The 26,452-nt window shown below is 36.5% G+C and overlaps 1 protein-coding gene across 3 annotated transcripts in view; it reads left to right on the top strand.

Annotated features, from left to right (window-relative positions):
- The first annotated feature begins 3,518 nt into the window (after window positions 1–3,518).
- The window catches only part of LOC105422335 (nephrin), a 194,161-nt gene continuing 171,227 nt past the window's right edge, over window positions 3,519–26,452 (top strand). For all 3 annotated transcript variants that reach the window (XR_016138043.1, XM_089071342.1, XM_089071341.1), the window contains exons 1-2: window positions 3,519–4,193; window positions 13,223–13,421. Coding sequence is in view for 2 of the 3 variants with exons in the window: in XM_089071342.1 (XP_088927468.1) it covers window positions 13,304–13,421 (118 nt within the window). In the remaining variant the exon portion in view is untranslated. The remainder of the gene's footprint in view (window positions 4,194–13,222; window positions 13,422–26,452) is intronic.

Genomic DNA, 26,452 nt, shown 5'->3' with positions numbered 1-26,452 from the left:
TGAAAGTTGAATGTTGTCCTAGACCAGAACTAGATCTACTATACGGTATATCGAGAGAGTCGAAGGACAAACAAAGACACGTGAAATGATTGACATACATACATACATACATACAAAGATAAAAAGAAAATTGTACGATTAATAACATAATTAGCAATGTGATTAAAAATACTTTTGCAAAGTTTTGCAAAGGTCAAAAAATCGTCAATTTTTATATAACACAACACACTTTATATGATAATTATTCTTTATAAAATTTTATATTACGTAGAAATATTAATTTATAATCTCTAAAATATTTTTAATAAAGTGTAATTTAACATCTCACGCTTATCAACATTCCAAAACGTAAAAATGTGATGCATATTTATGTCACGTTCGTCATTTTCCTTTATATTCGTTCGCTGAGATAATATCCAGGCTGCGAGTGTCTTCTCATATTTGCGTTCGCATTCGCATATTTCGAGTGTATCGAGCTGACATGCGCATGCCCAATTGCAAATTCGATATCACCTTGATCAAAGATCTCAAACACGTATATATCGCTCTCGCAGTCATTTTCGATTAGCGAATCGATGACAGCGATGTCGCACATGAATTTTGAAAGTGCTGATAAGTGCACAGATAGAAAAATCTATTCGAGCCTGTAATCTGCTCTAAGATTGCAAAACACATAAAACATAAACATTTAAAACATAATTTAAATAAAAAAATGAAAGATGTAAAACACGTTAAACCAACCTATCACGTACTATATAAATAAAGAAACAAAATATAATTGCAATTATCAACATCTATCGGTTGCGTTGAAACGCAACCGTCATCGCGATGCATTGCGACATGTTCATCAGTTTTATGTGCATCACGCGAGGAGACAGAAACATTTCCATATTCCCCGATGACGCGTCTCACGTCTCACGCAGCCAATCACAAAGCCGTATAACTATAAACGAGCCGCCGGAATGAAGTTACCCGCTCGAAGTCTCTATCGCGATATAGTCGCGGGGAAGGTTTCGCAGTTAGGTTTCTGAGCCGGGGTATCGCGACTTGATGGCAAGCAGCACGGGGAACACGTTATAACGCGACGGATATCGCATCTCGATGCGGTGCGGATTTGATTCGCGCATCACAAAGGCGTCTCGTCGCCGGTCGGACGGTCACGTGTGCGATCGCGATCGGAGCCGCGCAAACTGCGTCCGGCTCCTAACGAACGGTCAATTGATACGGTAATTAGCACCTCCTCGCGGTGGTGCGTGTAACGAGCTACTTTCTACATGGTCACACCTCCTCACCGGATGGAGAGGGAGGAGAGCCCTTTCCCGGCTCTCGCGCCTATCCTCCCGCATCCGCCCGCAATCGCGCTGTATTCCAGTCGGCCATCGACGTTTCCTATCTAAGTTTTGGAAAGCGCTAATTACGAGCGACGGACTTGCTCGTTAGCGCTCGCTAGCTCGAAGTTCGCCCCTTGCACGCCGAGCGATTCCGAAAACCAGAGTGATTATAACGCAAATTGGTTCGTCAAAGTCCGAAGTAAGAAAGTTTTTCGTCGCGCGTTTCCGACGCACGACGGTTGCCGGGACGGGCCGGGGATGAAATACCTTCCGATTTGATTCGCCTCGCGACTTTCGGAATATTCAACAAGAAGAGGATGAGTTTAAATTTCAAAGAAGAAATCCTAATTTATATTATATTTTGTAATAATTTATTGCGGAGAAGGTAACCTGCTACTCGAATATAACTGGGATTGTTTCATTAACAATTTTATAAGAAGATTTTATAGAAGAAAAGAGATAGTTAGAGAAGATAAAATTTAGTTACTCGCATTTGTAATATTTTTCGTAAGACACTTATTATATGATAATTTTGAATTAAAGCAAGAGCATATTTCCTATGGCAATTTGGATCTACGTTTTTAACTAGTAATGAACAGTAATTATTCTCAGCTTTACTTGTACAAACAATTCAAAGAATGGGATCTATTTTAGAGACTTTATTCTCTTTATTCTTAATGTGTCGATTTCTTGCTTATGATAATCCCATAGAGATTGATGGATGCACCATGTTGAAAGATATATAAATCGTTTTAAAACATTGAAAAATTCGCGTGTCTATCGAAATGCTAGCCGATTTGATACATCGAGTCAAATCCGCTTATGTTCTTACGACGTTTTTATCGAAATCCGTTATTATTTTTAAACCTCATTAATACGAACGTCCAATCAGACAGAATTATTTTATGCATTTCAAGCATCGAATTCATAAACTACTATTCGTCGATAAAATTCATTAATTGTTTATAATACGTTTGTTGAGAATTGATATATATGAAATTGATATATATCAAATTGTTATAATTATCGATAAATTTCAAAGTAAAGCATTTATAAAGCAAACATCGTCTTCGATACGAGAAAATTGTATACAGAGTAGTTTTATTTCAGTAAATAATATAAGTAATATAATAACAATACGTAAAATGGTAATGATAAATAATGTTAAAATATTAACAAATAACAAAATTATATAGATGATAAATAAAGCGAGTATTTATCGTAAATACGCGACATTTATCATCTATGTAAATATTAGCTTTAATCCGATGGACGATCTTAATTATCGTCAAGTAATAGCTTTGGTCGACGTGGAAACGTGGAAATTATCGTGCATCCTATTTCTTATCTCTTTCGTCCGCCATAATATCAACTCTCTCAATGAATTCGCTTGTTCCAAATCTGATGACTCAATTAATTAATTATGAATTTAATAATTTATAGGAATTCTGAAAAACATTACCGACTTTTAACACTTGATGACAATTATTATCCGTTTTCAATGCTGATGCATGAAAGTAGCTCTAAAAAGTGTGCGAAAATATTAGCAATAAAAATATATATAAAAAATATATATATTCTTTTTACAATGCATTTGACAAAATAACGTGTGATGAATTTCACTCCAATTTTAATTTTATTATTTAGTATAGCTGGGATTTAAAAATTAGCTAGTGATGGATAAAGTGGTGGAAGCGTACTAATAATATTTTATACATAATTATATAATAAATATTATTAAACTTTTCAAAAATTATATAGTACATGTAACAATTACAAATAGACTCCTATTTTTCTTGTTAATTGTTTGTTTTCCAAATATAACATGCGTATATATATATATATATATATATATATATATATATATATATATATTCATTAGTCATTCACTAATCCATCGCCTCTTGCTTTTTCGAGTGGACATTGGGGGAAAGCACATTTTTCTCTTTTTCAAACTGCCTCCTGATCATTCTGTTACCCCTGTAGCTGGTTCACTCCCGTGCGCCGATTGAAGCTCGCGGGCACGCACGAAGATTATCGAGCTTGCACGAAGCATGGGTGTCGGCATACGGGGGAGGGAGTTGAGTCTGCATGTGTACGCGGCGCGGGATGGGTAGCGCCCCGACCGGGAGGAGGAGGAGAGGTAGCAAGGGTGGGAATAGATCGGGGTAGGTTTGTCCGTGCGCGAAAGTTCGCCGGCAGCATCCAGTGACATCGCGGAGCTCGACGCGCGCGTATCGTCTATCGCGTGGGAGGATCGAGTCCCGCGATCCTTCGGAAATCGCGAATCCTCTCTGCTGGGTAACGATATCAGAAATCTTAAACGCGTTAGGAGTAGTTTGTTTCGAGTGCGGAGAGACCGCGAGTGCGAGTTCTCGCTCCACCGTGACGTCGATATCCGAACGACGACGTCCTCCCCCGCCGCCAAGGGATGGTGTTTATCTCGCAGAGTGACGTATAGGCGGTGTTGGCCAATAATAGAGAGAAAAAAGAGCAGAGTCGTGCGTGATTTTTTTTCGGCGGTGTGACTCGGCAGATGCGTGGCACGATGCGACACACGCTCGAGGACGATGCGGCGAGGGGATGGTTTCCAGGATCCAGTGAATAGTGGCGAGAGGGTCGCAAATTGTCACGACCGCCGATGACAGCTCGTGACACCACGTGTTCGCGACGGCATTCGAAGACGAGGACGACGACGACAACGACGACAACGACGACGACGACGACGACGGCGACGGCAACGATAGGAGTGACGTTGGCGCCAGGACGATCTGTCGCAGCGGTGCCGTGATGCGTGTAACGTGTGTGCAAGCTGCATCTGGCAGTGCGTTTTGATCGAGTGTTAAAGGATTGACGGCTCAGGTAACGGTTTCAATTCCGTTTATCTTCCGGGTGGTGTTTGATACGCGAATGAATAGTAGCCGTTTAGAGTGTTAAGTGTGTTAGACTTCGAAAAATCGGAGATTATCCAGAGGTGTGGCCCGTGCGAGTTTAATCGTGTTCCCCTGTCAAGTTTAATTTCGCATCTGAAGATACATATTTTTTTCTCCGTTTTCTTTCCGATTTTCAAACGAATTCTGATTAATTCTCAAATTTGTTGCTACGTTAGTGATTGCTACGTTAAATTACATGCAACGTTAAATTGCACACGTCAAACATATTAAAAATTTTATTAAACAATATTAATTGCATATTAATATCTCTATCTCTGTTATAAAAGAAATTAAACTTAATATTGTTATTTTTGAGAAAACAACAATAATTATCTTATTTTATAACTAGTTATAATTTAAACAGAATTCTTATCACACTGATAGAATTTTTTTGATTGAAAATTTTAATGATATAAAGATGCAAATTTTATATATATGCAATTGTTTTGTTATTAAAAGATTGATTAAATGGATAATGGATTGTTTTCTAAAATTAACCATCTAATTACTTAGAAATCGTTATAATTTATTATTTTTTATAATGTATATTAATACAGTTTGCAGGAAATATTATCAATTATATGTATTTTTCATAGTAGATGAAACAGCTATTTCCAATATTTAACTTATGAACACGATAATAAATCTATATACTTTTGGTTTGACAAGTTTATCAATACGAATATCGATAGATATTCATATTGATAAATTTATCAAACCAAAAGCGATACAGTTGATTTAACTATAATATTTAGATATATTACTATTATACGAAATGTTTGCCAGAAATAGATTTTAAAAATTTTTTGTTAATTCGCCACAATTTTTATGTTTATTATTATTTTTATTTTAATTTAATTCAACATAATGCCAATACAAGCCAGCAAATAAAAGTTGTGTAAATATAACAAGAAAATAAAGATGCGGCTTGGAAAAAAAAACACCAGGCTTCATTTGTAAATACATTGGACATCTATATCACCAGTGTTTCCGGTTGTAATATTATGAAAGTTAAATAACAGTCACCGCAGAAAATCAAATACACAGCGTCACTGTCAGCGCCAATAAGCTTCCGTCGAAATTATATTGACAATGCGTTGATAGGCAAGCCGCAAAAGCATTTTCCGTTCCGAATGTAAAACATTAACAGTCGAAGGGATAAATGTGCTACGCTTCATGTTATCCGACTCCATCTACCTCCAAGTGATTGCTACGTAATAGCTGGCTTTCAATAAACGTATGCGAATAAAACAATATGCTTTTTGCATTCGAAAGGATTGCGTTCAAACGAAATCAATAGCTTTTCGGCTCGTTAGTTTTTTGATTAATCGCTTTCATTGACGTACTATGTACCCTAGTACTATGAACTTTAAATTTACTAAAAATTGATCAGTTTTCTATTTCCATTTTTCTATTTACCAAACTTTTTATTTATATATTTTTAAATTAACAACAAACAGTTTTATGAAACCTCTTTTACATATCGATTATTTCTTTTATTGCTATGATGATTGTATAATTTAATATGCAATCGAGTAAAAAATAAAAATTGAACAAATTTACAAAGTTATAAAATATCTATTTAATTTATATTGATAAACGAAGATATAAAGTATATTTTAGTAAATTTATTCAAATAATTATAATTTTTAATTATAGTTATTATTAACAATGTGAAATTATACACCATTTTATTGTACATTTCAATTACAAATTTCTATCGATACATAAGCTTTCATTATAGCTGTTCAAAAGTCTTTTTTACTGTTCATTTATTGGCGCATGTGTAATAATCGTATTGTGCGAACATTCCCTCGGAATTGAATGCATACGTAAACTGGCTTGTGGACGGAAAATGCATTTCAATTAACAACCGGTGAAAAATGATCTCGCGTTTATGGGGACAATCAGTCATTACTTCATAATTTGTATATATCGATCCGTAAGCATAGCGTCATGAATACGAAATGAAATTAGGAATATAATAATAGACCTTGATTCTATGTTAAACTACTACTAATTAATTACTACAAATAAAATATATCCACGTTTAACTTTTCTCTACTTTTCTTTATTTAGAAGTTACTGTCTCTTAAGTTAATTAGCCAGTTTTTGTTCGTTAATACCATCTACGTAACTTTTCGCGGCGTCATCGATTCTCGGCATTGTAAAGTTCCCCGTTTTTCTTTCTCCAAATCCTTTTTGTCCGCGATGTTTGAGTAGACAACATCGAAACGTCGGGAGAAACAGTGTGACTTCTTGTCGGGCAAATAACGTTCTAAAAGGGAGTCTTTTCCGCTCGTGAACTTGCAAAGCTACTATCAACGAAAGTACAAGTAGTCCATTCAAAACTTCCTCAGTACAACTTGCGGTGCAGTGGAAGGATAAAAAAAATGGGGAGGAGGGGAGGTACATTTTCATCGACTAGCGCACTTTAGGCAAATTAAGTGACCCGCGTGCCATAAGCCAGTCCGGTCGAAGACATTTGGCGGTCGAAGCAGGAACAATGTATACTTTACGTGGCATGGGCGGCACGTTTATTCGGGGAGGAAGTTGCGCGAGCGATTGACCTAAAATTCCGGAAGCGTGTTTCGTTGCGAGCGAGCTTTCGACAAATTCGTTGCCTCCGTTTCGTAAACGGCCCGTCGCCTTTTCGTGTTTCACGAAAACTTGTTAGAGAACAGGATCCCTATCTCCACTTCGAGACATTGAAGACGTGTTTGTTGTTGCAATGTCTCTTTGGGAAAGTTCCTGCGAAGCTACGAAATAGCTCCGAACACGGAAACACACGCGGAATATTATGTATTTGCCTTTATTATATTTTACACATTTTGTTTTACTAATTCAACGAATAAATGTTTCCAATTCCAAATGCGATATTAAAGTTGAAATACAAATTAATGCATAGAAACAATATTAATATAGTTATAATTGTTACGATATAATTGTTTACGATAATAATAAATTATAGTATAACAATAATTAATAAATACGATATATATAATTATGATTAATAAATTATGACTTTTTATGTTATTTGAATGTTTCAATATGAAGATTAATTTTTAATTTTGTATACATAAACAAATTATAATGATCTACTTTTCGTTATTTCGTCCGCAGTTTTTTTGATTATCGAAAATTGTACAAGAAAATGGAGATTGAATAACTAATAAAATGATAGAGTCAAGTGATCCGTTAGAGACAAGAATGAGAGCAGGAAGAATTTATTTAAGTTTTATTCCTCTAAAAGTCGTTGTCGTCTTAAGCGTGTTAATTTTCCGTCCAACATCATCTTTCGATTTTGTTGGTTTTGATACCTGTCACAAGGCAGGTTCTTGTGAAATTCTTCTTCAATCTTCGGAGCTGCGTCGGAAAGGTTGCCCTCGCGAACTCGAGCCCGATAATGGCCGTTTAAGAGCTCCGTGAAAAGCTCAGAAGCGGCTCGGGGTTCCTCGATATCTCGTCTATCGAAACTTCCTAGGGTAGCTATTCTCTTAGTTCACTCCAGATCCCATTATTCTTGGCGCTAATTCGACGTCATGATTATTACCTTCGATCCTCCTTTGAATCACCTCAACTTTTTCTGGCATATAAGATTTTATGGATATTGCACAGGAAATGATAGATTCCTTTGAGGAGATCTTATAAAAAGGTAAATCAGAAAAGCGCATTATGTCAGAGGGTAAACTGCTGATACCTATTTTAATAACTTAAATTAGATGATTTAGAGATTATGGGCTGAATGTTTTAATTTAGATATATGGCTATTATTCATAAACTATTCAGATTATTTTACTTTTTTATATCAATATTTTTTTATATCTCAAAACGAAAACTACTGCCATTTCACAGTTTAGAGATAAAAAAACAAACATAATATTTTTTTATTTTATCATATGAAGAATTTAAAAACTAAATAGAAAAATTAAAATATCCAATAACACATGCCATTGAATGTGTTAATTTATTTTATTCTCGAATCTTTTTACTATTAAGACGAAATATATAATGCTTCATTTAATATGAAAAATTAGAGAACTATAATAATATATTTCTCTTTCAATTTCTAAAAGATAATTTACTGAGCTTGTTCGATACTCTAAGGTGCAACAGAGAATATATACCTTTTATCGCGAAAATCACAATCTTCATGGTTATTGTTTTTCGTCTTTTTCTCCGAAGGAATTTTTGTCGCGTAATGGTTGCAGCACGATGGCAGCACGATGTGCAAGGGTAGATAGAACTAACCTCGCGTGTCCGACGTGTTTCCACGTCGGAGGAACAACTCTTCCCTCCACCGGCAGTACTAACACGGACTGTAACCACTTTCCGGCGTTCGCTTCGAGTGCGCACATCGATAGAGAGTCGAAAGCCGAGGAGAGAGAATAGCCGATAAGAACAAAAAGCACTTACGTACGGAGGACGTGTTCCGCGACGTCGTCGAAAGGACTCGCGTGCTCATTTCGATTACGTCACTGTCGTTAGAAATCGAGTCATTTACTGTCTCCCTGTTTCAAATGCCGTAAGACTTTCGCTAAAAGAGTTCCATCTTGATTAATCACCCTGAACGTACTTATGCGATATATTTTCTAGTTTATTTAAAATTCAATTTATTATTGCGATAGATTTATTATTGCGCTGTATAAAGAGAAATATAAGAGACAGAGACCAATGTTTTTTAATGCGGGATTTTAAAAGGGTAATAATATGCAGTTTGTACAGAGAGAGAGAGAGAGAGAGAGAGAGAGAGAGAGAGAGAGAGAGAGAGAGAGAGAGAGAGAGAAAGGAAGCTTTGAATTTATGATGTATAATATTTTTGTAAACATCGCGTTTTTCTCTTCTTGCGAAAAAATGTTATATTTAATGAGATTACCGCTTGTTGAGTTGTAAATTTTATTAAATTTTTATTAAATTTTATAACGTGCACGGCGAAATAGCAAAACAGAAAGTCATATTTAGTGGTACAACTATTATATTTGAATAATTTTTTACAACACATGTATGATATCAACAAGATGGTGAAGAATTTTATTTGAGAAATAATATTGCAAAAGCAAGTAGTCGAAAAGAATTGTTTTCAAGGGTCGACGTTACATCGATATCGCCTTTTGCCAATCGTTCGTTGCACTATTGGTTTCGTTGAGACCATACAAGCGAAACGAAGACACGCCTTTCAAGTCGTTGATTCATACATTTGCTTTGGGTGGCAATGCTCGTTGTCGTGTTTTTCTTCCGGAAGCAGGAAATTCGTTCTGCTCGAGGCGTAAAAATACGAGAAGTAAAGCAACGAGAGTCGGATCGAGATGAAAGGAATTTCAATTATTACCTGAGGCGCATCGAAACTCGCTTTATCTCGAAAAATGAGAAATAAACTTGCGCATTAAAAATACCACATCGAAATTTCGTTCGAGTTATAGACGAAGGTTAATTCGAGCAAACAATACAAAAGGCAACGTGGTTATCGATAACCAATGGGATTATCGATAGAAATAATCGCTATGTCGCTGGTAGTATCGGAAAAACTGTGCATATTTTATCAGAAACGACGTTTCGTTATTAAAAAATGCAAAACCGATATGCAAGATATACACGGAGATGTAAGATAGATAAATCTTGCTGCTGGTCGTGATAATTTAACATATATTTTTTCTGGATGATAATATATATTTTTTATATTATCTCATCGTCGGCAATAAGATACTATAAGAGATGAGAAAAGTACGAAGGGTGATTATTATTTTGATGATTATATATATCATTGGTTACGACTACGCGCTAAAATCTTATCCGGCTAGTTAAACTAATCGTCGTAACCGAAAATTCAGCCGCGAGGGATGCAGATCTCGTTCTCTGTTATCTACGATATCCCTCGTTAGATGTAACACGACTTTAGTCTGTATTATCCTTCCCGTATTCTCCTCGCGAAATCATCACGCTCGCAAGATTCGTCGGCAGGAAGAAGTGACGTTGCTCCTTCACTAAAACATCGATCTCGCGTTTCTCCCTCGAGGGATGTAGCTCGTCGCTTTACAACGCGTCGGGAATGACCGGAAGCGTCATTAGATTGCACGTGCCATCCTTGGATGAGGCGGTAAAAAAAAAAAAATGGGAAAGAGCGAGTAAAGATCGAGGATAGCGAATCGTCGATGAGAAAGAATCTTCGATTAAATCTAGCGACCAGCGGCCCTTCGGCTAAATCGACCGTATAAAATTAAATCTCGCTTTTTTTTTATTTTTTTCCCCACCCCTTCATCTCTATCCGGTCAATTTTCAATAACTCGATTTTCACGGAGCCGTCTTTAATCGTTTCTTTATTATATATTAGACGTTGCGATTCTGCATCTTGTCTTCCACCAGTTCTGTAAGAAAAAATTGTGAAAGATTGTAAAGAAAACTTCGAGGAAGGCACGTTTATTAACGTATCGTTTTATTAATCTTTGCATCAAGAACGAAAAAAAATGATTATTTGCTGCACTTTATACTTAATTTAAACTTTATACTTAAAAAAAATCTATCTTTAATATTTAAGATGTATGAATTTGCGTTATTCTTTGTGTTTTTATATATTATAGCTACATAATATTATATTTATATTTTCATAAGACCATGTAAAAGAATTTAGAACGTGTGACAAATTCTCTTTGTCGTTCCTACAACCTGCGTAGATAAACAGTGCATGTTATTTCATGCGTGTTGGCACCGATTTTTCGCGACTTTGTTTATTTTACTTTGTTTATTCGCGTTGGACATATCCGCGGGTTTTTCGTCCACAGCGTAATCGCGTTTACATCAAACTTCGATCGGTACATGAAATTTATTTTTTTAGCAAGTGGTAATATATCGCGAAACATTTATTTCTTTGCCTGCCGTCAAATCAACGTTACAATAGAATTGGAAATGTTGATTTGATCTACTGTAAAAACACCGTAGTTATGACGTTGTAAGAGCACGAGAATTATGCAAACCAGTTTCTGAAATTCAAAGTGATCACGCAAACACAAGAGCGACGTTTATCTCCCGTGCTTTAGATAAACTAACAAAGCATTTAGAACACGCAATTTCTAAAGTTGAAGTTTGTTTCCAAAAGAAATGAGACTGACTATAATGCGAGTATATTAAGAGTGAATTTTATTTTAGATTTTAATTAAATTAAATAAAATTCAATCGTTATAAAAATACTTCCTTCTTGCTTTATTTAAAATTGCAATTTCGGTCTATACGCGCCAGCCGGAGAATTTGATCTTTGTTGATTAATTACGATTATTTATTGCGAACAATTCATGAATAATTAATGTCGAATAATGACGTAATCTAAACGATAAGACACTGCCTTGATAAACTGGTCCATAAGCTCGGCGCGACTAAGCTGCATTGTCCCTACACAAAGGATACCATTCATTCTGCCGCGTTTTGTAGATTTCCCACGAGTTTCACGATATGCGCGTGGAGCTTCGGAAGATCTGAGATCTCATTTTTCTCTCCGCGCACCGTCATTACTTTCATATTCATGATCTTCCCTTCGACGAGGCGCGAAATCTATCATGAGGAAAAATGCATCGCGAGACGTGAACAATTTTTCGTTATAATTGGTCGATATCTCGCGATCGATTGTACGCCTGTCGATTCGGCTTTGCTCCCCTTTCCCTCGAGAATCCCGCAAAAGTCCCGTCATTGTTCCGCTTTTTCGCAACGACGTTATCCTTCTGCCGTAACGGAAGAACGGAACGCGTAAGCTTCCAGCGATGGGCTTCCATCGTTGAAACAACTTCAAAGAGGGGCTCGATAACTCTCCAAAATTCCAGAAAAATTGAACACGTTGCGCAAATACAGAGCAATAGAATACGATTATTTTTTTTCTGTTACAGGTAAACAAACCTTTTTGATTTTTTAAAGTTATCGTGATATCTTCGAACCTGTCAAAAATGGATAACAACTAAAAAAAAAAAAAGAAATTAAATTCGTAAAGATATTTCGTAAAGATATTTCATTGACGTGACTTTAACATTATACGACGGTCACCCGTTTAGTTTATTCGAGATTCCTGTTTAAAAAAATTTTTTTTTTTTTTTTTCAAATGTTATCGTATACTGACATGACATTAAAATCGATATTAATTAAAATTAATAAAACTTGAATTGATGAAGATTAAATGGAATGCAGTTTATTAGCCGGAAAACGCAACAGGAAAATTTTGAATCGCATTCATGTAACAATTCTGCTGGAAGAACATCTATTGTGAACATTTCCGGAAAGGGCAAAAATACTTGACAGCATTTTTGATGTGTGTTGTTTGAAAATGATCGATTGACCCTGGTTTTGTATCAGCCTACCCTGATAAACCGTCGATCGCTGTTAATCCGATATCGTAGCACGCGCCAAACGCGGCGGTGAAATTAACAATAAACGCGTCACGCGTTATCAAACGTGGCCGTTGCTGCTAAATGCCAGCTACACGTGTCGATGCTATCGCAGCGTGAAATTTCACTGAAAACGATTTCGAATAAAATGTCGCCCATCCAGAAATGCGAAATGCCAAAGCTATATTTGCAGCTTTCAACGTCATAAAATCTTACTTTCCTTGAACTGACGAAACAACGATATCCCTTTGAAAAATCAAAGCTTTAATAAAAATATTTCACGTGAAATTTTGTCGTTTTTCTCACTGTAATTTTTAATAATTCCACGAGAGGAAAAATTTGGAGTTACATACACTGTTATGACAATTATGAATAACTTATGATACGATATAAAGTATAAGTGTATAAGAACTCGAATTGTGAAATTTTATTTATTTTAATTTTTAAAATAGATCTAAACTATTAAAATAGAGCTAAAAGCACCTTCTACGCAAGGTTGAAAGTAGGAAATTCTGACATCAAAATTTAAATATTTTTATAACAAAGCATATTTTACTTATGGTTTTCTCTTACTGACAAAAACATTATTTGTTAACAGGGTAACATCTGAGAATCGAATGAGACGCAAACAACGTTAGGATGGTTCGAGGGTGAAATCGACTAAGAGACGTTCGTCAGTATGCTGCGGATATTGTTAGTGGTGACGTGCATCGAGATATCGACGTTCGCCAGTGCACAGTCGAAAGGAACTACTTCTTTCGATAACGATGCGAACAGTGACGAACCTGAGCATCCAAGTGAGTATTTAAATATTTTTCAAGATATTATATAAATAAGATATATAGAATGCTTAAAAATATATTACATACAAGAAGAGACATTTATTTCTCACGTTTTGTAAACTCAAACAATGAACATAAATTATAAGCAAAATTTGTTTGCAACCAAGTTATTTATTGTTTGACTCCACGTGTTGGCGTTATGCAAACCAATTATTTAGGGTACATGTACTTAGTAGTTTGGCCGAGTTTTGAGCTACTCTACCTAGGTGAGTAACGGCTAACTAGATATTGACAAATACGAGTCCGCCTTAGTTGCCAGTCCAAAATCCGGTTCAGTTGCACGTGCAAGTAGTGCTCGTTGAAGAAACGCGATGGTCTAATTATCTAGCGAAGGCATGATTCTGTAAAATCGCCCTCAACGCAAGTTAAATATCTCTGCCGGAGAATGTGAATGCGCGCTTTTTCTCCTCATCCGGTGCGTCATGCAAACGTATTGTGTTTCTTCCGCACACATACACATACGCGTACAAAAATCATCAAATATTCCAGAGAAACTATTTATTAAAATAATTCATTAAAATGGGTGTGAGAATTTATTCTATTTATTCTATTTATTCTATTTCGCGAGGATACTCCCTTTTGTCGATTTATAATCCGGCAGCAAACCGGCTGATGCAATGGCGAAACGTCGAGAGGACAAACTACTCGTACAAATTGTCGCGCGTGAATGTAAAACTTTTTTCTGAACTGAATTTTCTGAGCTGATATCAAGATTAACGTTTAAAGCTGGCTGGAACGAAGGGAGCGGGGCATCTCGAGGAACGGAACGGAAGAGCCGATTCGCGCTAACTTCGACGACGAAGTTCTTCGAAACATATCGAGATCGCAATTACCGGTCGCCCGTTTGCAGCCGAGAATCGACGGCGAAAGTTGCGAAGATCGCGGAACGACCCCCCCGGTTGCTTTAAATTTCCATGCTTCACTTTCTGCGGAGTTCCCTTCAGAAGTTTTGATGATCGCGCCGACAAGAGTGACACTTCTTCTATCTCGGGAATGTAATTTTCCGTCTTTCGTTTTATATAGTATCACGTATCAATTCGCTTTGAGCCGTATGAATTTTTACGATTTTTTTTTTTTTTTTTTTTATTGTTATCGAGCAACCTTTCATATCCCGTCTCGTTATTTGCTTGCATTTTCCGTTTCATATCTTTGAACGCGCTTTGTCCAAACAAACAAACAAACAAAAAAAAAACCGTGACATACTTTTTGATTGTCTGTGATTACGAATATTTTTTTCAAAAATGTCGCTGTCATCGTTTCACGTGCGAAATAAATGTTTAATCTACGTTCCTTCAACTCGGAAGGTTTTTCGAGCTTCTTATTAAAGTTCATTAAATAATTAGCCAAAATGAAGGGGATATCAACGAATTATGAGGCCTCGCATCGTCGACTGGCCATTGGAAGTTTATATGGCAAAAGCTTGCAGCACTTTATAAGTTCCCTGCACGAGGCCAAACTAATTAGATATGTATGAATAGCCCGAGCGTCGGTTGGGGACATATAATTAATGCGGCCCGCCGGCTAAGTGAGAAATTAATTATAATATGGAAATTGGAGTTGTGTGTGTGTGTGCTCTCTCTCTCTCTCTCTCTCTCTCTCTCTCTCTCTCTCTCTCTCTCTCTCTCTCCCTCCTTCTCTCCCCCTGTCTCCTCTGCCGGCTGTCATACTCGCTTCATTATTACATGCTAAAATTCAGCGAGCTCCTGATCATGCGAGCTTCTGTCTTTCGGAACAATAAAAGATTTCTCAATGCAGAAGTAATCGCGCACGTGTTTCGCGCAACAATACATAACTCGCACGATATTCTCTTTTAGAGAAGAAAATCTTCTTTATGCATGACAAAGCCATCCAATTCCTTGGGATAAATTTATCACCGTCTACGTGAACGTCACAATGAAAAATTTCATGCAATCTGTTGTCAGGAATTAATTTTGCGCGTGGTTCCATCGCACTTGTGCATTCCATTGCATTACACGGAGTTGAAGTTGGTATAATTGTCTTCTCTCATTTATATAGTTTTAGAAATCTCGAAAATTAGCCTGAGAACTTGTGTTAAAGCATACTTAGATATTACTTTAAATATTATATAAATAATATAAAAATTTGCTTGTTTTTACATGTATTACCTTTGGTGCATCTTAAATGATAATAAAATTGTCGATAAATTTGTACTTGAGAAATAAAGGAATGTTGAATAATTCGCTTTTTATAAAAAAAAAAGTTTACTCAAAATTCAATTCATTACAAGTACATAAATCTTATAAGATAAATATTACTTTTAAAATAGATTATGTTCTAAAAAAAGAAGGAGGTATAAGTTTTCGATAATTTTTTTATAAATTTTATTATTTTAAGTGCAATCGTGAAATTAAATTAATTATAAATCGATGACTTAAAAATTTGATTTTTTAGCCTTGTGCTTCTTAAAGGTAAATATAAAAATGTTTGTATGTTTCAAATAACAATACATTTTTTTATGAAAATATCAGATAATAATAATATTAAATAAATAAAATCATTGACAATATATTTATATTTAAATACTTGCAACGGGTTAGCGAAAAGAGGATTTCGACCGGAATCGATTTATCTCGTCGGTTAACTACAGGGTTAACGGTAATCTCGTTGCGCGTCCGAGCCCACAGGAGTAACTCTCGCCAATAAGGGGTAAGTTTTGAGCGAAACAACTCCTCGAGGCTACCTCAGCCGAAGTTGCAGGTTAACGGTAATCTCGTTGACGAGTCTGCGACGCACACATTCAGAGTCTGTCCAACGAGTTCCGTCAAATTTTTGGGGTTAAAACCACAACTCGACGAAAGTCTCGTTAAAAAGTTCTCGCGGATGGCAGCTCATCGTGGACAGCGGAGTACAGTGCTCTTTTCAGAACTCGCCGTGTGATCTCGGCTCTTTAGTTTCTTTAAGAGACAGCTAGACTTTGATACAGACATTTTTGATACGTACCTTTTCGTAATCCTTTTGATTAAATAACAATGAATGAAAGTGGAAGCGGAAGATTAATAATTTAAAATATGACATGCAGATTTTCGCATTGATTTTTTTAAGTCGGAGTCCCGCTCGAGTAAAGTTTATTCTAAAGAATGAAATAATGAACAACGTTTATTTTGCTTTTTAGTTGAGCTCTTTGTAACTCGAGCTGAGTTTTCCTCCTTTTCTCGCTTTTTAAACCGAGAGGAAAATTTGGCTCGAGAAACTAGTGAAGAATTTTATAACAAAACAAGAAGCTCGAAATCTCATTTTCATAGTTTGACTCTTAGGTGCGAAACTTATTCGATTAAAAGCTTGGAGTCGCAAAAATGCGTCGCGTTGTTCGGTTCGCAAATCGAGGTCGCCGCGGTCAACGGGCCCCTCTCGCTCGTTAACGAGTTCGCGAGTTTGCCAAAGTCCCGTCTTGGGTAGCCTCGACAACGAGTTGGGGATTCCGCTTAACTCGTTGCTTTGGTAAACTCGAGGACACTTTGTTAAGCTTAATCTCCTTTCACGGTTATTGGGTTCCGCTCTTTACGAACAAAAGGACGCGAGGCTGTCAGAGGAGGACTTAAGTCCTCCGGGATATATACTGGATACGCTGACAGCCATATTGTGCAAAAACCCCGCGGAAAATTCGTTTCGGATTTTATCAAGTTCGCATACCTTCGCGGAAGTTGAAGTAATCTTCAGTGCAATATTTTTCTTTGTACCATTGCGGTAATTGAGAGATTGTTAGCAGAAAGAAGATAGCGTTTCTTGCAGACGGTAAAAAGCGCATCTGCGGTCGAGCGAGTTTTCGCATACAGATATCATTTAAATGGATCATCCAGAGAATATGAAAGCACGTAGCGCGCCGCTTTGTTTTCCCATACAATTAACTGTTGATATTTCATTCCACAAAATTGAACGTGGTGAATAGCCGAATGAATCTTGAGAGAATACGCGGTTAGAAAAGCGGACCTTTAAATATCTTTTTTAACGAAAAGCGTTCCTTCGCTTGGGGGAAGAGATTTTAAATACTTTTTATATTATACTTAAAGCGCATCCTGGGAACATGGCATGCATAGCCATTATATTACCATGGTCTGACAGCCGGTAGCACGGTCTTAACGATTATCATCGTTTTAATAAAATTTTGCTTCATCAGCATCTCATAAAAAGTGGCTAAGAAAGAAGTTTCTGCCATGGGCAGTGACACAAAAGAGCTAACTTGATAAAGGACGCCTTTGTGAAACCAAACAGATGATGTCGGTGGTTAACATTGTGCTTTACCCAGAATTTAAAACTTGCATTTTTCTACGGTTAAAATAATGCATTAAGCATTTTAAAAGTCGTATTAAAAATAATATGAAAATTATGTAATTTCTCCTCTGTCTGGGCTAAATTATGTATATTTTTTCGATATCAATTTTGTGTTCTCTTTATATTACATTTGTACACATATTCATTATGTTATTCTATCGTGCTTCTTTTATTATGCGCTCAATAGAATCTGAATGAGAACAATTTAAATTACCCAATATCACTGTTTTTGTAAAATCGAGTAGATGTTGTATTATGCTGTCATTTCCACGATCAATATTCAACAAAAGATCTTCAACAATGGCATACAAAAAGTATCATATTTTATATATAAAACCGTCATCTTCCTCTGTTTATTAATTTTAATGTTTTTCTCTCTTAATTAAAAAAAGTTTAGTTTAGCTTTTTTTAATACACACCGATTTTTTAGAAATATTCCATTGATTGTCAATAATATATTTATCGAATATATATATATATATATATATATATATATATAAGGATAAATATTATATTATGCAAATCTACTAACAAAATTATTTTTTCTTTGTTTCGCGTGACAGCCGTTGGAAATAACGATGAATATAATTTATGAAAATGTAATTTATGAATTTATGAAAAGAAGATACTCGATATTCTCGCGAGCTTTCCTGTTTAAAACGCATGTCCGAAAAAACATACAGTGATAAAAGCAAATACGTAAAAATCTCTAAAAATGACACAACACCCAGATACCATCAAAAAATGCAATGTCAGGAATCCGCAATAGGAATAGAATCGAAAACTAAAAATAGCGATATATCTAAAAAAATATCTCACATATTTTTATGTTTCTGTATGTAATACATATTCTATAAATATTTCACGCGATATATATATATATATATATATATCTATCGTCGATGTGCATGTTTGGAGTTGCGAGAATCTCATACTTGACAGAAAAATCTCGCGGATTCAAAGGGACGTGGACAGAAGAGCAATAAAAGAGTGGTTCATCTACGTGCCGTAATTTAGGTTGGGGCAGGGTCCCGCGATAAATGCATGGCCCTTTAAGTGGTCGCCTCGTGGCGGCGTGAGAAGGATCCTCATGGAGAGCCCGGTAGTGAAATACGGCGAAAAAATTGTCCCCACGGGAGTGCGGCGGACGAACGGGCTCGATTTAGATAAAAATTTCCGACGTTTGTCACGCTCTCCCCTAATTAAAGGCGTTGGGATTAATGGCGGCAATTTCCCGACGAGCCCTTGGCTGATCGATCCATTTAACCATTCGGGCTTCTTTCCTTGCGTGGCTCCCTATCTCTTTGTCGTTCGAGAAATTTCGCCGCACCAGAAACAGAAGACATTGATCGTCGTCGTCGTCGTCGTCGTCGTCATCGTCGTCGTCGTCGTTTCGTCCGTTCAGTCCTTGAAACTTTGTTAGCAGTTGCAATTGCACGAACACCGTCATCGGATGTGCAACCACGCGCATAGGATTAAACTTTTTAGTTTCACGTAAAAAGTAATCGGATGAGAAGAAGAAGAAGGGAAAAAAACACGGTCGTAATGTACCAGTTTTAAATTTGTCAGTATAATGGAAAGAACGATGCGGATGTGCAGTCATACACTTTATTAATATTATTAATTCCATCACAGTATATGATAGCAGGAACAGGTACAATACAATAGTAGTGTACAGGTAATATACAATTTATATTATTTATAACATATTATTATTATTATTTATACAATTTATAACATTGATATCTTAATTTTGCTTTGTGTTTATCACGCGAATATAAAGGTTGATAATACTCGACAAAATTCTTATCAATTAATCTGGTAAATAATCATAAACTTATAATCTCTATAAAAACGTAATAATTAATATTTGTTTTAATAATATCTAGATATGTGTCATGAATATTATAAAATCATAGTCATGAGGTTAAATAAAGTCTGCCGATATTTAATCAAGTCGCTATTTTAATAATGTAAAGCTGCGCTTCGTTTTGAAGAGATTCTTTTTTTCGCTTTTAATATCAAACATACTTCTGTACCAAACCAAACATTAAGATTTCGTTAAAGCAAACTTTATCTGACGTTAACTAAAAAATAAGATACCTATTAGCTGCTTGGTTTTCACAAAGTGCTTTATTTGCGATCGCTTATAATTCTCTCTGAGAAACTTTGTGCCTCATCTTTTTCAAGTGAAAATCTCCTTCCGAGTAGATGAAAGATATCGCAGATGAAATGAATAACGGCATTTCCGGCAACTCTGCGATATTTTCAAGCAGATATGCACAGAATTACGTTCGAGTTGAGAAACAAAATAATTGAAATAAATTTCATTAATCTAGAGCTATGTGAAAGCAGTCGCAAAAGATAATTTCCCAGTCATCGAGCTTGCAGCTTCATCAGCGATTCCGCCCGTTCAGTACACTTGCGTAGGAGAAGGATTAAAGTTTTTTTATTCCAATGGCGGATCGGTCAGTATTTCACCGCGTAAAAAGGCGCTCCGCTCACTGCCTGTACATTTACAATCTAACTAAGCAAAAAGGCCGTGCCAATTTAATCTGGAAGGTTACGGCCAATTTAACACTGATACTCGAGGGATTTCGCCATGAAAAAAGTTACACCGACGCGGAGGTCCTATCGCTCCGATAATAAATTAAACTTCTCGTTCTGCCATCGACACAGCTCGAGTTTTCTAACTTTTGCATTATCTTACGACATTCACACTATTTCTCCGTAATGGGATATACATAATTTAGATTATACGCAAGTCAAAAAAAATATAAAAAGACTTTTCTCATTTTTCACACTGTACTTCTGTTTTGCATCATATGGATCATAAATTTTATATAATGAAAAAATAAAAATCATTTTTCGGAATATAAAAAAATTTTACGGATAAAGCGATAAAGTTGAAAAGAAAGTAAACAAAAAATATGTTAGTGGTTGTAGATTTTTTTATATCTTTATATTAAACGCAATATTTTAAATTTCTTTATTAAAAAGTTCTTTTTGCGTTTCACCTTTATTAGTTTTTGAGCAAAATTTTTAAACAAGTTATAATTATAACAAGTTAAAATTATAATAATTATAAAAATTTTAATTTAATATTTTACTTTAATCTGTTACGATAAAACTTCTCTGGCCGCGAGATGGCCGGACGCAGTTGCGACGCAGATGCGGACGTGAACGTTGAGAAAAAAAGTTGCGGACCCGTTAAGCTACCTTGCTGCGAAAGACCACATTAGCGGTCAAATTTTCCGGCCACACGATAATTTATTTAAATTCTTGCGAAACGTAAATCCGCCGGTAAACCCGCGTGCGCGCACACGGTGAAGCGAGCGCGGCGAGGCGTGTTCGCTTCTAAACGACGTTACGCGTGTTTCCGCATGATATTATCAGCCTTAGCCATCGCGTCTAATGAGATTCGCCGTGTCGCAAGGCACACACTTGCCGCTAGTTTCCATCATAAACGGCCTTCGCACCGCGCACACCGAGTGCGGCGTGTCTTACACTCGGGGCTGTGCGCCCGGTTGTTCGCTACGACGATCAGGCGCCTCTAACGAGTGTTTAAACTAAGCTTGTTAACCAGCCACGGATGAGCAAAGGACCGCGTTGCAGTGACACGACCTATCGGATTTAAACGACGATCTCCCGACCTCCGACGACCTGCAACCCTTTTGGTTTCGTCGCTGTCCCGTGTCCGCTGTACCGTTTGTTAAAAAAAGCACGACTTTTGCGACTTTAAATTAAGCTCGTAAATTAACAACGTCGGGAAGCAAAGCTCGTGACTGAAAGAAAAATCCTTGGATCTCCGTAATATCGCTTGTATCACTTAACTTTACTTTATTTATTATTATTTATTCTAGTATTATATGAGTATATCACATTTTTATATAATTTATATTTATATTGTTACTTATTTAATACCTTAATTTTTCAACATTAAGAAATTATTTTTAAAACAACATGAAGAAAAAAATGAATATATATATTATAATTAATAAATAGCTGTAATTATATATTAAATATTTAAAATTGAAATAAATTTTAGAAAAAGTGAAAGTTGCTAGCTTGTCTTAGCAATTTACGCGCTCTAACTATTCCAACAATATTATCATTATACATTACATTTATGTGCTATGATACAACGAGAACCATAATAAGTGTGTTGTTAATGTTTTAATTGTTGTAGAAGAGAAGCACTTGCCTCGGCATAGATTACTGTTGTAAAATTAACTTTCTGATATACATGCTCGTCCTGAAATAAGCGATTCATTTATAGCGAAGAACTTCCGAAAACACGAGACTCATTTAACAAATTTTGCTATACTATGATTGAGTTTCCTAGAGTTCGTAGCATGTTATGTCGGCAATCTAATGCAACTCGACTATTAGCTGAATGCCAGGCGCAGCTGGTGAACTCGGGAATCGCTTCCAGTGTCGGGCAAATATTCAGAGCTCAAAATTCGAATGTGATGGATTTAGCGTGACAGGAATTAATTATAACTATATACTTTGTGTCACAGTCGTCATTTCGCGCGCGTTTTGTATTGAAGTGAACACACATATATATACACGCGCGCGTGAGACATTTAATATAGAAAAAAATATTTGAAAGCTTTTTTACGAAAAAATATCTAAATAACGTGAAAAGAAGTGTCCGTTCTAATTTGAAAACGGTATAACGGTGAAATTTTTACTTTGCGAAAAACGGTTTTTTTTCACGCGCCTCTGTGCGAGCCATCAGCCATTCCTCTATATGGCGCCTCTATCAATCCCTTTTCCTCCATTCTTTCTGTATAATATTCTCTTGACAATTCCACTCTTCTTTACCGTACTATCGGACAGTGAAACCGCCGCCAGGGCCGGTGTCCAGCCGACGCTTCAGCGCTTCCAGTAGTTCTGGTCGAACCCACAACTCGCGCTGCGGTTTATGAATTACGAGACGTGATCCACGCAAAGCGACAGACCGGAGACAGAGAGAAAGAACGAGAGAAAGAGAGAGAGAGAGAGAGAGAGAGAGAGAGAGAGAGAGAGAGAGAGAGAGAGAGAGAGAGAGAACGGGCGCGATGACGCACTGTCGTCGTCGTCGTCAAAGGGTCCCGGACTAACTCGTAATTAATCGAGTTCCGCCCGCGGACGCGCAGCGGACTATTCCCGCGAGCCGATTTTCTATCGCCGTACTTTGTGCCCTGTGTTTTCCAAACCGGCTGCCGCCGCCAACCGGCTTTTAATTGATACATCCTGCTCGTTAACCATGCCGCCAGCCATGGTTCTATCTCGTTGCCTCTCTTTCTCGCTTTCGTTGTTGTCTCAAATGTGCCATCGGCGGAGGGCTCTATGTGTGCGTGCATGTGTATGTGTACGCTAGTGAAATGTAACTCGGTCAACCGTTTACGCCGCAATGACTCCTTTTATCAAAATTTAGCCGAAAGATAAACTTTCATAGTGGGATAATAGCAAAAATCGCAAATAAATATTAAAGCTCGATAAATAGGACATTTTTATATGCACTTTAGGTAAATATACTTAAACTTTATTTAAACTTTAATTACACTTTAAATTTATGTCCATCAAGATTATTATCTTTATTATTCATATATGTAAAAGAGAATCCCTTTTTTTTTATTTTTTTTTGTTTCCTAACGTCCTTATAAACATACGTATTATATACGTATTCGATTATACAATTATTTGATAAGAGAGACGTTACAGTGAAGAATGAGAAAGCCTTTAATAAGAAAGCAGACGATTTCCGATAAAATTTGGTCGTACAACCAGCTGTCTCCGTCTCTCCTTTTCTCAATAATCGTATTAAATATTTATGATCATAACTACTTTAATCGCGTAGCCTCCTTCGCATTATTCTAAATGTAAGGAACAGGAATTTAAGTAATTAAGCGCCGAGTTAAATCTTCCTCGAGGGGAAATCGGATTTAAATTACTCGCACGGACGCATTCGAATTACTCGCGCCAAATATTTCCCGATAATTACCTTTTCGTAAGACGCCCGCCGCCGTCCAACACGAGCACTGTGGATGATAAAGAAAATTTCTAGCGGAACTCGGACCGCAGTTCTTCGTAATCCGTCTCAAAGGTGCGATCGGCACGCCTTTGCCTCTTTCGCAAGAGGAAACTTTGCTGCGCGTATATTTCCAAGCGGGGCTCAGTAGTATAAGTCGACCAATGGATCGCCTCCAGGCGTCCGAAGTTTTAATTAATCGGGGGGTACGGGCCTCGAGATATTTTTATTAATTTTCTCTCCGCTCCCCCCCCCCTCTCTCTCTCTCTCTCTCTCTCTCTCTCTGTCTCTATCTCTGCTTTCCTTCTTTTCCTTTTCTTTTTCTCTCTTCTGAATATCAGCATCGTCCCGGACAGCCCGATCGAGTCAGCTCCGACCCTCTTCAGAGACCCGTAGGAGAATAATTGTGCCGAAGTTTTAACGGTGTACGCGCGGGTCCGGGCGAAATTACGATTATCTCGAGTAAACTTTCTACGTATCTCGAGATACGCGCGACGCATTCCGCGAACGAACGCGCCGCCGTGAGAACAAAAAAAAAGAGGAGACCACCGTCTGAAGTACGTCGTGATAATTCCGTAAATTATGGAGGGGTTGCGTAGCACGAGAATATTTAACTGATTTTCCTCGCCGAATTATCGCGTTCTACTACCGCGACAGAATAGATGTAGGTGAAGGCTCTTGAGACAAAATTCGCGCTTCGAGCCATTAACACTAAGATCATAATTAATTAAAACTAAGGAAATTAATCTTGACAAACTTCCGATATTATTACGTATATGCAAATTGTATCTGCATTGTAATTTGTAATAATTATGTAGCTTGTAATTATAATTGACGATGCAGATGCAATCTGAATCAGTTTTGAATATTAATTGCGTGCATACAAGTTATGAATCATCAAGTAAGATGAGTGACGTGTACGATAAGGACACGACGTGTTCTGACCAATGCTACGATCTTCGACTGAGCTGCTAAATTGCACAGGCAAATACCATGATGTTAGATCCACGAGCAGCGACCATTAAGATAACCGATACCACGCTCGTAATATTGCGGTGATGAGAATTAATAACGATGATAGATTTGTCGCATAGGGATTAAAATCTATGACCAACCAAGTTGCAGCATGATATTTCATGTAATGCGCAATAATTATTCTATTTTCTACTTTAGAGATAACACAAAGCATAAAACCTTTTAATAATGATTTATTTTAGCGTGACACTTAATCTTCATTAAAAAAGTTCTTATAAGATTGTATTTAAAATTTTTTCTATTTATAAATTTTTATCTTATTTTATTTGTATATTATATTGATATAAATATTTGTATATTTATTTGATATCCTCCAAATTTTATATTATTGACTATATAAGAATTTCACGTATAATAGAAAATTAAACTGAAAAATAATTTAGGTTGAAATATTAAAACTACAGAGAATAATATTTCTATTCTATTCTATTTAACAACCATATGAATAAATATTGAATATGAATAAATATATAACTTAAAAAAAATTCTGTTGAATCGATAAGTGAAATTTTATCTTTGTTTGTGTTTTCCAATCTTTTCTCTTTGTACTATTTTTATTAAAAATACAAAAATAAAAATATCAAAAAATAGAACAAAAGTTATAAATAACAAGTAAAAGAAAGATTTATTCGTATAAATAGTGAATGGCATCGATACTAATTAGAGGTATGTAGATTCTAAAAGCGGACAGCATGACATAACTTTGTCGTGCGTCAATCCGCATATCGCGCATCGCGGGATATCGATCCGACAAATACAGAACGTGTAATGCATCGGTGTATGCATTGCGTGCAAATGAAACTGACTCGCACGATGTCCTGGGATCTCTGACATAATGTATGCAGAGATTGTCGGGGGAAAGATCGTATCGAATATTCGAAACTGAAAGCATCGACATTTTCGTAGAAATCCATAAATTCCTGACGTGTTATTACGTGTTATTATATTGAAAAATATTAATATCTCAGTATCAATAACGTGAGTAACGAGATATTTGCTTATATTTGTAACTAATTGGATTATTAATCAGGTTAATTATTTATAAGATAACTCTCATGCGAAATCTCTTTATCGGAAAATGTAATATCATCCGTGACGTTTAAATCATATTTAATTGGTTGGCGCGTAATAATAACGTTTATGGCTGCTGACAATATTCAGAACTCATTATCGTCGGTTGAACTATGGCTGCGATAGGATGTTTGCGATAGCTGTGTTTGTGTAGCCTGACGAAAAACATGACGTTGCAACACGATTTCGAAAATTCGAGAGATTGCACTCGTAATTCTTGCTGACTGACTTTGATGTTCGTCAGAAATTTTGCGTGTATCAGGAGAAATCCCAATATCGTTCGCGCAACGTGCATTTCCGGCAATAATGGCCATCGAATAATTTATCCGCTTTAATAATTCATCCATTAATATCGTTACTTTTATTATATTATCGCGCTCTGATTCGAGCCGAGCCGCACTCCGGCGCGCGATATGCGCCACTCCGGAACGATATGCCGTCCGTTTCTGAAAAATTCATGGATCCGGCTAATTGCACGTTGGGCGAGTTTATTCCTTCTATTTCGCCGCGTACATTTCGAGCGTTTCGCATAATAATTTGCCGCGACGCGGCCCCCGACGAGCCCGATGCA

The sequence above is a fragment of the Pogonomyrmex barbatus genome, unplaced genomic scaffold (genome assembly GCF_055798465.1).
Source record: "Pogonomyrmex barbatus isolate J1 unplaced genomic scaffold, ASM5579846v1 scaffold11, whole genome shotgun sequence".
Lineage (NCBI taxonomy): Eukaryota > Metazoa > Arthropoda > Insecta > Hymenoptera > Formicidae > Pogonomyrmex > Pogonomyrmex barbatus.
This window is presented reverse-complemented; position numbering and strand designations above follow the sequence as displayed.